The 12,269-nt window shown below is 40.3% G+C and overlaps 2 protein-coding genes across 2 annotated transcripts in view; one reads left to right on the plus strand and one right to left on the minus strand.

The window, feature by feature from the left end:
• Positions 1-1,103: 1,103 nt before the first annotated feature.
• Positions 1,104-8,311, minus strand: eri2 (ERI1 exoribonuclease family member 2). Its single transcript, XM_037690379.1, has 9 exons — positions 8,216-8,311; positions 7,922-7,986; positions 7,761-7,841; positions 7,557-7,684; positions 7,313-7,475; positions 7,024-7,124; positions 6,629-6,710; positions 4,014-4,102; positions 1,104-2,507 (listed from the first exon to the last, which is right to left on the minus strand). The coding sequence occupies exons 1-9, from the start codon at positions 8,236-8,238 to the stop codon at positions 1,104-1,106; spliced, it is 2,136 nt and encodes a 711-aa protein (XP_037546307.1). The 5' UTR covers positions 8,239-8,311.
• A 378-nt stretch (positions 8,312-8,689) lies between these two features.
• Positions 8,690-12,269, plus strand: part of LOC119422447 (RNA exonuclease 5) — a 15,446-nt gene continuing 11,866 nt past the window's right edge. Inside the window, exons 1-5 of the mRNA XM_037689821.1 lie at positions 8,690-8,764; positions 9,127-9,138; positions 9,318-9,563; positions 9,670-9,796; positions 9,885-9,996. Coding sequence (XP_037545749.1) covers positions 8,733-8,764; positions 9,127-9,138; positions 9,318-9,563; positions 9,670-9,796; positions 9,885-9,996 — 529 coding nt within the window. The 5' untranslated portion in view covers positions 8,690-8,732. The remainder of the gene's footprint in view (positions 8,765-9,126; positions 9,139-9,317; positions 9,564-9,669; positions 9,797-9,884; positions 9,997-12,269) is intronic.

A 12,269-nucleotide genomic window follows, 5' to 3' on the forward strand; every position in this document is an offset into this window, starting at 1 on the left:
AATTGGCCGACCCCCACAACCGTCTTCAAGTTTAGGTCATTCCTAGGTTTTGCGAGTTACTACCGATGGTTTGTGAAAAGTTTTGCCAAGTTGGCTGCCCCATTCCATAAGCTGGTAGCTGAGTTGGGAGGCACAAAGTGCAAAACGGTCTAATGCATGTGTGTCAAACTCAAGGCCTGGGGGCCAAATGTGGCCCTCCTTAACATCTTATCTGGCCCCCCAAGATGTTAAATATAAAATACTTTTATCATTTTACATTTTTTCAGTAATCTTTGATTATGATGTCAAAAGTGCAACAGAGAATGTGAAATGAGACCAATCAAACTCTTGTTGAGGAACCAGCAACCAAGAAACGATGTTGGGTATCGAACTTGAGTTAGTGTAGATTCTGAAACCAGCCTTTAGTTTGAAAAAAGTTTTAATTTTGGCCCCTTTTGTGAGTTTGACACCCCTGGTCTAATGGACGTTAAACGTTATTGTCTGTATATTCAATGCACTTATGATCAAGCAGGTACTCTCTGAACTTTCAAGTCATGGCCCACTTAAGTGCCATAAGAACTATAGTTAACCATGTTGTGCTCAGGGGACCCCAACCCTCTGGCAAGAAGAAAAGAATAAACAGTAAGAGCAATAAAAACAGAAGTGCAGAAAAAAATTAAATGAAAAACAGGAGCAGGACAGGAGTGGGAGTGATTCTGAACAGGAGCAGGAGTCATGTTACCAGGAGTGGGACAGGACAGGATTGATTTTTTTTTTACTCTGGACCAGGATTGGGACAGGACAGGATTTTTTTCCTGTGGGACCAGGACAGGAGTGAAAATCCACTCCTGTGTCATCCTCTAGTGCAGAGCAAATTTCAGGCTGTGCCAAAAGCCAGGGAATAAAAATGCGTTGTAAAAAGAGTTTTAAAAATGGACAGTGAAGGGGCTCATCTGATGGGACGTGGCAGATCGTTCTAAAATCTTGTATCGGCTATAGAAAAAACTCTGTTCCCTCTGAGCCTCTGTTTGGACCTCAGTACCTCCAACAGCAGCTGATCCAATCTGGGAATCCAATTTAAAATCAGACCAGAGATATCAAAGTGTGGCTTCTTCTACAACTGCTCAGTAGCTTTTTCTCGGCGGAGCCCGGTGGGGGAAAGTAGAGTTGATCAGACAGAGGGATCTGGAAGACGTCTCCACAGAGCTGCTCTTCATCAGAGCTGACTCCCACTTAAAAAACTCGCATCTCTTCTCCGTGCGGCCTCTGCCACCCGTGCAACGAACTGGACAACAGTAAAAACCCCGCCCGTGGTTTGGACCACCGTTTGTCACGACTTGGCGTTTTGCTCGACGGCCACATGCGCACAGCGGGGAGGTGACCTTTTGTGGTCCTTTATGACTGGCGTAGAACGTGTTGGGTGACAAACTGGAAAGGACATTGTTGAGAATTTGCCCAGAGTCAAATGACGAGGGGTGGGTGACCTGCCTTTCTGGCTCTGTGTAGACGGTAAAGGGTGACTTCAGAGGTTCAGTGCGTTTTGTGATGGTTGGTTTATGCCTGGGGGTGGAAGTATTTGGAGTGGACGTCTTTTCTGGCCAAAAAGTCTTAGACCAGACTGATGAGACAAGGTTTGTTTGAACACTTTTACACGGTCTACCTAACGATAGCTGAAGTTCTGGAGATGTTATTTGTCTCGTTTTGCTTTGATTTAATTTACTCCAGTCAACCACTTGAGGCACAGCAAAGCTGGTTTCTGTCTCAGACGTTGTTGAATGCTGCGTCGTGTCTTTTGCATGATCAGAAACATTAACATGGGATTTTGATATCCTTATAGATTTAGAGATTAACGATGACTCCTCTGCATTATTCTGCATTCTGGAGTTGTGTCTTGTACTGGTATGTCCTGTTACATTGTCTTCTAGTGTGACGTTATCCTCTGAACATGAATGATCGTCGCACTCATAACATCCACTGTCGAAATCCGATACGTACTCAGGATCCCCCAGTTTGTCCGTTTCATTAATGGCATCATCCCACTCCAGCAGCACGTCATCATACGAGCTGCCCCTCTCCTCTGTTTCAACTAAAAGTTCTGTACCTTCATCCTCATCCAGCAGGCCTGTTTGCAAGGCCTGGTTTGGCTCAGGCAGATGTGAAAAACAGCTGACGGTAGTGGAGCACAGAACATGACTGCCGTTCACTGTAAGTGTGGGCGAAAGGCTAGCAGCAGTCTGTGCGGTGTCTGTGCTGTTTTGTACCCAAAATGGCTCTTTGGAGTTATTCAGCAGTGTCTTAGGCGAGATCAAACTCTGATACGCTGGAAGTGAACTTGAATTTTGTTTTGTGTCTAAATTTCTTGGAATGTTCTTTGAACAGTGGCCTTTTCGACCATCTTTGAAAAGAATGTTGGATGATAAGGGTTCGCCGGTGCACATATTTTCCTTTTCTTTAATATTCAGTTTTTTTTTCTTGTTTTCGTCAGGATGAATGTCGTTTCCAAATATGGCTTTGGGTGTCACTGGGGTCTATGAGAAGTACAAGAAATCTCTTATTAGTCATCAAAAAATGGAGCTCATAATCAACTATATTTGAACTAATATTGTGTTCCTGTTTATATTTATTATTCTGGGTTCTTTAAACTATTCCACACGTTTTTCAGCATCTTTCTCGGTCCACAATTTTTGTGCTATTTCAACAACTCATACAGTACATGTACAGTATATCAAAACATTCAGCTCTTTCAGGACACTCCTGCTATGACTTTTGGTATTGGTGTAACTTTAGCTTTTTGAAATATTTAGCCTTTTCTGTCATTTTTGTCTCATAGAAAATGAACTAAGTTCATTTTACATCCTTCAGCTCTTTAGATCTGTTTACAATCTTTTACTGCTCCTTTCAGTTTGTTCTGGTTCAGCTTCTTTCAGCTGTTTTGTGCACCTTTCTGCTTTACGTTGCTAACTTAAACATTTTTGAGCTTCTTCTAAATTTGTTTTTGATAATTTCTGCTTGTTATGCTCCTTTCAGCTTATTTCTGCAAGTTTCAACCATTTCTGCTATTTCAGCTACTATATAGCCGTTTTATGCTAATTTGAGCTTTATCAGCTAATTCCACATTTTTGCACTAATTTAAACTTTTTTCAGCTTAATTCAGCAAACATGAGCTCTCCACTTCATTTTGGTAATTTAAGCTTTCTGCTTTTTTTTTTTAGCTACTTTTCAACTGTTTTTTATTTATTTATTTATTTTTTACATATTTCTGCTTTTTTCAGATAATTTCCAGTTTTGTGCTAATTTCTGCTTTTTTCAACCTAATTGGGCAAACGTGCTCTCGTCACTTCCTTCAGGTAATGTAAGCTTCTTTCTTCCTTTTCAGCAAATTTTTTTGCTAATTTCACCTTTTTTTTTTTTTTTTAGCAAACTTACTAATTTTTGTTCTCATTTCTGCTTATGTAAACCAAATTCAGCAAATATGTCTTCTTTCTGCTTTCTTCTGCAAACTTAGGCTTGTTCTTCCATTTCAGCATGTTTTCAGCTGTTTTTTAGCAAGTTTTTCTGCAATAAGCATTCACACTGCATTTTTGCAGGAAATACAATCTCTCTAGTATTACATTATTTCTGTTGTACATGCTATAGTCCATTCTGAGCCAATTACTCACTGGAGTCAAGATTGTAAACCCACAAGTGTCACATCCTTGTGCTTCACAGGTGGGACAAGATTTTTCTGAAATAAATGCAGTTTTTATCTTAAAATATTCTTCTCATGCACAAGTTCTCGAAAGTAACAATTAAAACTCAATAAAACTATTATATATTGCATTGTATTGTAAAAAGCAGAGAGATTATTGTTCATTAGTGATGGTCAATTTATTTAGTGAATTTATTTGTATACACTTGGAAAGGTGAAATTACAAGATTAAGAAAAAAAAATTACAAATAAAATTATTTGCGTTGTGCAAGATACATGCTTAAAAATCTCAGGTGGGATTTCAGGAGTGGAGGCTCTTTAAGGACGTTGTTGGGTGGCCACTCACCCTCTCCAGGCTCCGAGTGATCTTTATTACGCATCTGTCCTGCATCATTCGCACTGCCAGCCGAGCGGTGTTTCGAGCATCGTCCAAACCTGAAGTGGAAACATTCGTTCATTCAACCTTTATTTATACAGGTTAGTCTCATTGAGTCTCGAGGACTCATTTACAAGAGAAACAAACTAGGAAATGTGAAAAGAGATGGTTAGGGTAATTAATATGCAGAAGTATCTAGACTAGAGAATTTTCACTCAATATTTTTTTAATTTTATTCAACCTATATTTAACCAGGTTAGTGAGTTGAGAACAAATTCTCATTTACAATGATGACCTGGCCAAGAGGTCAGGGAGTGGGAGAACTCCAGATGGACAACATATGAACACCTGAAAAGCAAACGTTAAGTTGTACAGACTATGATAACAAAGAACTAGGACAAGTTTCATGGCACAAGACAGTAACAACAGAGATTGAGGAAGAAATAGCTAAAAGCATGTGCAGTGGTCATCAAGTGATGCTTTCACAGAGTTGTTAAACAATGCGAATGGGACAAAAGAAGTAAGTTTTAGAGTTTGTAGATAGTTCCACTCGTTAGCAGCAGAAAACTGAAATGATGAACGACTGGTTTAGGGATTAATAGGGTAATGCAGCTGCTGGAGTAGAAGGTATGTTGCTACGGATATTGAGTAATGAATGGAGGTAGGATGGGGATTTACCAGTTAGGGTTTTATAGATAGCAGAAACCCGTTTGTCTGTGGGAGTGAAAAGGGGGCCAGTTCACCAGAGAATACAGAGTGCAGTGATGAGTACTGAAAAGTGCTCCGGTGGCAAATCTAATGGCTGAGTGGTAAAGGGTGTCGATTGTGGAGGAGAGATTTGGAAGTGGTTCTGCAGATGACGTCACCATAGATGAACATCGGAAGGATTGTCATTTTTACCAGAAGATGTTTAGCAGGTTGAGTTAGTGAGGATATATTTCAGAAGAGGAACCCTACTACGGATTTGACTTTGGAGAGCAGAGTGGTAAAGTGAGTTTTGTATGAGAGTGAGGAATTGGGCCAAATCCCTAGATACTTGTAGCTGCTAGAGAACTGGATCTTGGAGCCATCCAAGGAGAGGATTTTCTGAGGGCAGACTGTTTGAACACTCTGGGGGGAAAAAAGCATGAACTTTAACAGAAACCTCCCTCAGTTTTAAATTATTAGAAAAAGCATGCTCAGTGTTACTGAAAACTAATTTGTAGTGCAGAGAGAGCAGAGTTAAGCGAGGTACACATAATAGTGTCATCAGCATACAGATGTGCGAGAACGTAATTGTTCACAGAATTTGTTACATTGTTGATGTATATGCTGAAAAAGGTTGGCCCAACTATGGAGCCTTGGGGAACGCCTTTGCTGATGGGTAGCAGGTCTGACAGGTGACCCTCCACCCTCATTGATTACGTCCGCCCAGAAAAGTAGCTTTTGAACCAAGCTATGCAACTCTCTGACAGAAGGATGTCTCATAGCCTTCCCAGCAAGATGGAGGTGTCTACAGAATCAAAGGCCTTAGCTGGGTTGAAGAAGACAGAAGCACAGAACTCTTATCAATCACACAAACAATGTCATTCACAACCTTATGTGTGGTGGTGATACAACTGTGCCCTGATCTAAAGCCTAACTGTAGAGGGTTGAGAACACTGAGCATTTCCAGATGCTCAATAAGCCGTTTGTTGATTATCTTCTCAAGGATTTTGAGACACATGGCAGGATGGAGATGGGTCTGTACTCTGTAGCAGCTTAAGTCAGCATTGTCACCTCCTTTGAACATGGGGATGACTGCAGTGGATTTCCATTCCTGGGAGAGCACTCTGGTTTGTAGCGATAGACTGAAGAAGCCACAGATGGAGGTCGAGATGACGTGAGCACCTGTTTTCAAAAAGAAAGGATCAACCTCATCCATTCCAGCTGGTTTGTTGGTGTCCAGACAGAGTAGCTCATTCAGTACCTCAGACTCATGTATGAGCCGAAACGTGAAGGGAAGGGAGTGTCTTGAACCAGGTGGGCGTGATTCAGTTTGTGATGTTGGAGAATTTGTTAAAAGAATTTGGAGTTTTATCATTTACACAACCACTTTTAGCAAAGTACTTGTTGAAGTAATACACCATTTGTGGCTTTGTCTATGACAACAATATCATCAGTTTGATTACAGATGGTAAATGTGATAATTTTTTATTTTCTTATGGACTGGATACATTTGTTTCTAGCTGCCTTGTATGCCAATCACATGTAGTATTAGACGCCTTCGCGCTTCACCACAGATGATGTTTATGTTGAATAAGCTTGGAAAGGTCAGAGTTGAACCAGGGACTGAGATAGCTTTTAATTCCGAGGATTTTTAAGGGTGTTTGCTTAGGATGTTGGTGAATGACGTTATAAAGAACAACCAGGAATCGTCAACATCAGGAACAACGCCATTCATCTGCCATTGTACAAGTGCCAGGTCACGCACGCAGTTCATTAAGTTCCTGAGTAGGCGCTTGAGCACAACCAGTGGTGGATTTCTTAAAGTGGTGCCGTTACAGACTCAAGCTGTACTGAAGTGGCCGCTAAGACTTTGTCAAAAAGGAAAAAAAAAAAGGTACCGGAATGCTCTCTCCCAGAAAACTGTATCCCTAGATCTTGAAGTGCCCCATTCAGACCTTTGGGCTTCTTGTTGTAGAAGAGCTGGAGATAAAGAAAACAAGTTAAACACAACTACATGCACAGATTTAGCTGTCAATGCAATTAATTTTTAGTCAAAAATAACAAATATTTCACATTTGTAATATTTTAAGGACAATATTTCATCCTTTTTCTTGTTTTATTAAAAAAAAGATTCCGATTTTTTTAAGCATATTTAGATAAACAAATGTGTTACTGCTGTCTCTGTTGACTTTACAGTACAGTATTTGATTATTTATTAGTGTTTTAAATAGTGAATAATCTAAAAAAATATAGACAAAAAGCAGCCTGAAAGACAAAGCAACTCATTCCTCACCCTGTATGTGCTTCTCAGGTCTACCCAGCTGTTGAGAACGTCAGGTTTATTAAGCTGTTTGCGTTTACACTCATACTGCAAACAAACGCCAAGATCCCAGTCTATAATGCAAAGCAAATTAATTCACATAAAACTGTGTTTAAGTTAAAACATATATAGTTTTAATAATTACACAAGTATAGGTGATACTTTTAAACCTTGTCAGACTCTTTTCAAGTCAGATTTCTTCTGCTAATAATTTGTGGCGACGTTGACCATAGGCATATAGACCAATACAAACGAGTTTTACCTGACCAGGTGAGGAAAGTGCACAGTTTCTGGGAGGGGAAGGTGGCTGAACATGCTTGTTGTTTGCTGGGGAATGTCACTCCCTTCTCAAGTTGTAAGCGCTGGAGCCAGCGGTTGAACTGTGAGAGACAGATCTGAAGGGGAATTCCTGTCTCCACTTGCACCTGCCAGAAATAGAAAGTAAGTTGTCAGGGGTATCCATCAATTGTCGCTGAAATGAAAAGATTTTGCTCAAGCACACAAACCTGTGTAATCCCTGTCAGCTCAGTACAGAATTCAGACAAGGTGGGGTGTTCCTGGGGTTGAACATAAGTATGAAATTCAGATTCGACCTCCCCTGTGGATGTGTTCAAAAAAACAGCTGGAAACTCAACTGCAGCGAGGGGGAGAGAAGAAACAGAAGGTTACATTAAAGATGGAAAAATCAAATGATAAAATATGAAACTTACTAATTTCCTGAGCGTAGTTATTTTTGTCTCTCCAGCACGTGGATTCAAAGTCAATCACAATCAAGTATGAAAAGATCTGATCTGAAAGAAAATCATCTTAGCTCTCCAGTGGAAATGCACTGGTGTAGTTAGAAACTTAAACTTGAAATTATCTCACCCACTTGTTATCACTAATTTCTTCGACTCAGAGGAGCTCTGGCTTCGCTGCCGCAGTAATTTTAATTTCCTGTGGAGTTAAATCAATGCTTTCAGAAACTTAACATGTTTTTGTAATTAAAAGCTGAACTTCCAGTCTAAACATTTACAATAAACTACTGTATGTTAGTGTTCACTGCATAAACTAATTAGTACTCGTGACTCGAATGAACAAAACTCACAATAAATGCCTGCACTAAAGATGTAAATATATTCACACAATACGAAGCACTTTTCTAACCTTTGCACAATTCACTTACTTCGCCAGCTGTTTCGTGGCCATGTCTGCTAGCTGAATTAACAGAATGAAATGTTGCTTCTATTTTGAAAGAAAACTGCTGAAGTACCACGTACTTTGACCGATAAGCTCAAAAAGTTAAAACTGAAAAAATAGCGCTATTTTTTAAAAGCATAAACTCGATTAATCAGCTCTGTCAGTCTTTAAAGTCGAACGCAGAATTACAGATGAACAAACGAGTTGAATAAAGGTGTCGTTTCCGGTTGTAGAATTTATTTCAATGTAAAAGCACATTGTGCTCGACTAAACTTTGTTTTTACCCGCAAAACGTATAAATACACTAACAGAAGACACGCATACATTTATAAAGCTCATTAAAAGAAAAATATGATCAAATATTACTTAATATCCACACATTTTCTATTGTTAGAATAGTTACAAGAAACGTCAGTTTTATTTTTAAAGCCACTAAACGGAAGTATTGCCGGCGTCTTTTTACTCTACGCATCACGATGAAACGACGTGCTTCGACAATATGAATGGAAACTAACTTGATACCTGTTAGAAGCACGTTAGTGAAGATGAATACGAGTCATTTTACGTTCAGAATTATTTTTAAGCGTATTTATCTGTCTTAAGTTTTAAACGTGTGTGTTTTGCGTAAACTCTTGAAAGTTTTTGATTATAGTACTGATGATAGCTAACAAAATATTGACCGGCGGTGAGATATTCCACTTTAAACCGAGAATTCAATAAATAAATATACCATATTGCTTGGTTTAAGAGCGTTGCTCTTCTTTAACATAGGTGTATGGTTAGAATACTGCATTAGGCTCAGCTACGTCACGATTCATGCAACATGGACTTGAATTATGTTTCTGCTTGTAGTTACTTTTGGCTTTAAACAACCAATTTTAAACATTGCTAAACTAGGCATTATCAACAGTAAGTACTTGTTTTTTTTTGTTGTTGATCATTTCCTGACACTTTTGTAAGAAGTCAATACACAGTACGCATGATACACATGATTGATACTCATCTCGAGTAGAAATTAGTGTCTATGTTTGCACATACTTTCAAACTATGCAGCATGATCATGCTCTTTCAAATGTTTTACTTCACAGAAGCATGGAGTCCTCTGTAGCAGAGACAGGCTGCAAAAACAAACGAAAGAGGAACGAGCCCACAGAACACAGCAGCGTCAAAAGAATAAAGGCTGAGCAGGAAGGCAATGAAGCACTGCAGGAGAGACCCTCTGGTTCCCCCAGGCTCTCCATGCAGCTCCACCGACTGCAACAACCCATCACACTGAGCGAGCTGACAGAGCTGTTGCATTTTGCTGCTCTAGGGGAAGTAGCCAAACAGCCCAGGTAATGACAGGTGTCATTTCCTGTTACTCTGTGGTTCAGAGTCAGAACTCCAGTCTGTGGATGTAACTTTGAACTGTGTCTGTCCGTGTCCTTGTCCCCCCACCAGCTGGTGCCGTCTTCACCATCAGAAAAGGGTCAAATGTGTCAACGTTGTGATTGTGGAGGACCTGACACAGAGTCACTTCTACAGGAATTACCTCACCATGGAGCACCTCAGGACCAACTACACCACAGTAAGGAATTAGAGTGCATATAAAATGGAAGCAAATTGTTATGCAGTGTTCTTGGCTCAGATTTTTACTTTTAATCTGGTTCTAACAGAGGGTCACCTTCACTCCATCATCTAATAATGTAGCTTCTGAAATCTTCAGCAGCGACGTTCCTAAAGTGGACCCTTTATCAGTTTCCACACCGGATAACAAAAGGCATAAAGGTGAGAATAGGGTGTGGTTGAGATCTGAGTGTGTGTTCCTGTAATTTTTATATTACTTTTGTGTTTATATATATATATATATATATATATATATATATATACACACACACACACACTATATATATATATATTAGGGATGGGGCTGATCCGGTATCAGTATCGGCCTCCGATACAAGCATCATTTACGTATCAGATTTTTCCGATCCAACCTGCAGAGATTTCCGATCCATGATACAAGTTGGCTTCAAACTATAAAATGGATTTCCTGAACAGCGGCATGTCTCATGAACCCAGAGTAATAAGACCCACCTCACATTCAGGAAATCCATTTCATAGTTTGCAGCCAGCTACAACGTGAGGACTGAGTTAGCAGCACTGTGGCTAACAGCTAACAAACTTTTCATCTAAACATGTCCACTGTGTGGAAGTATTTTACACTAGAAACACCACAAAGCAAGACAGCAGCGTGCAATGTCTGCAGAGCCATAGCGCCACATTAAACCGCGGGAAAGTTAGTTTTATGTTGGACATTCGAGCTCCAGGGATTCAGCGTCTGCTCCTCTCGCTGAACCTGTAGCAGGCAGCCTGACCCCGGCCAGCCGCGTCCAATTTGCCCCGTTCAGTCTGTCCGTCTCTGAGGAGGGACAGACTGAGTGCGGCTGACCGAAATCAGACTGCCTGCTGCGGACTGAACAAGAAGAAGACATCGCTGAAGCCCCGGAGCTCAAATGTTTACCGAGAAGTTGCTAAACTTCATCGTAATTAATGACCAACCACTATCTGTTGTAGAAAACGAAGCATTTCACAGCTTGATACTTGCACCCAAGATATAGTTTACCCTCCAGGAGATATTTATCAGTACAACAGTAGACAATCATAAAAAAAACATGATTTGAAAATTACAAGAAAATTATAATATATATATTATTGTTATATATATATATATATATTAATTATATATATATTAATATATATATATATATATATATATATATATATATATATATATATATACTCATGTATATATACCATACCAATTTATTTATAGAGCACTTAAAACAGCAACAAGGCCAACCAAAGTGCTGTACAAGAGAAAACAAACATGCACAGCGGACAGGAAAACAAAATAAAAATACAGATACAAATAGCAGCAGAAGCTAACTAAAATGGCCAACAGTGTAGAGTACAGACAGGACCAAAACAAATCACAACGTGTTAAAGGCAAGCGAATAGAAGTGGGTCTTCAAGCGAGACTTAAAGACTGAGAGTGTGGGAGCCTGCCGGACACTCAGTGGCAACTCATTCCACAGTCGTGGACCTGCAACAGAGAAAGCCCTGTCACCTCTGAGCTTACAACGGGTTTCTGGGACTGAGAGAAGCATCTGGTCTGCTGACCTCAGAGAGCTTGGTGGGACATATGGCTGCAGAAGATCAGTGAGATAGGATGGAGCGGAACTGTTCAGTGATTTAAAAACATACATGAGAATTTTGAATTGGATCCGAAGGTGAATGGGTAGCCAGTGCAGGGAGGCCAAAACTGGCGTGATGTGCTTTCTATAGCCTGTACCAGTTAAAAATCGGGCTGCAGCATTTTGGACCAGTTGAAGACGAGCAATGGAGGACTGACTGATTCCAAACAGAAGTGAATTGCAGTAATCAAGCCTAGATGTTATGAAGGCGTGGATCACTGTCTCAAGGTTCTTTTTGGAGAGTATAGGTTTCAGCTTAGACAGCCGTCTCAGCTGAAAAAAACAGGATTTGATTGTCATGTTTACGTGACTGTTGAGTTTTAAGGACGGGTCCATTATCACCCCCCAGATTAGTGACCTTTTGTTTCTCTAGCGGGGCTAGAGAGAAAAGGTCAATGTCATGGTTCATGAGTGAGCCACTGGGATGGAACAGCATGACTTCAGATTGACTTCAGACTTCTTCTCATCGAAGCTTAAGAAGTTTAAAGCCATCCAGTCCCGGATGTCAGCCAGGCAGTCAAGAAGAGGCTGAATAGAGCGTGTGCCTCTGTGCCTCAGGGGGAAGTAAATTTGGCAATCGTTGGCGTAAAAGTGAAAGGGTATGTTGTGTTTGCGGAAAATAGCACCTAGTGGCAGCAGGTATAAAGAAAAGAGAAGGGGACCGAGGATGGACCCCTGCGTTACCCCCCACTGGAGTGCTGTCGATGCCGAACTAAAATCTTTGATATTGACACAGAAGGTTCTGTCAGAGAGGTAGGACCCAAACCATTTAAGGGCTGACCCTGTGATGCCCACCCACTGCTC

This window comes from Nematolebias whitei, chromosome 16 (genome assembly GCF_014905685.2).
Source record: "Nematolebias whitei isolate Nwh7 chromosome 16, NemWhi1, whole genome shotgun sequence".
In the NCBI taxonomy this organism is placed as follows: Eukaryota; Metazoa; Chordata; class Actinopteri; order Cyprinodontiformes; family Rivulidae; genus Nematolebias; species Nematolebias whitei.

Coding starts and splice junctions, on each gene's coding strand:
- eri2 (XM_037690379.1), bottom strand. CDS start 8,238: ATGGCCACGAAACAGCTGGCGAA. Junction 7,685..7,760: donor TAACTACGCTCAGGAAATTA/GTAAGTTTCATA, acceptor CCCTCGCTGCAG/TTGAGTTTCCAGCTGTTTTT. Junction 4,103..6,628: donor TTCTGGGAGAGAGCATTCCG/GTACCTTTTTTT, acceptor TTTCCACTTCAG/GTTTGGACGATGCTCGAAAC.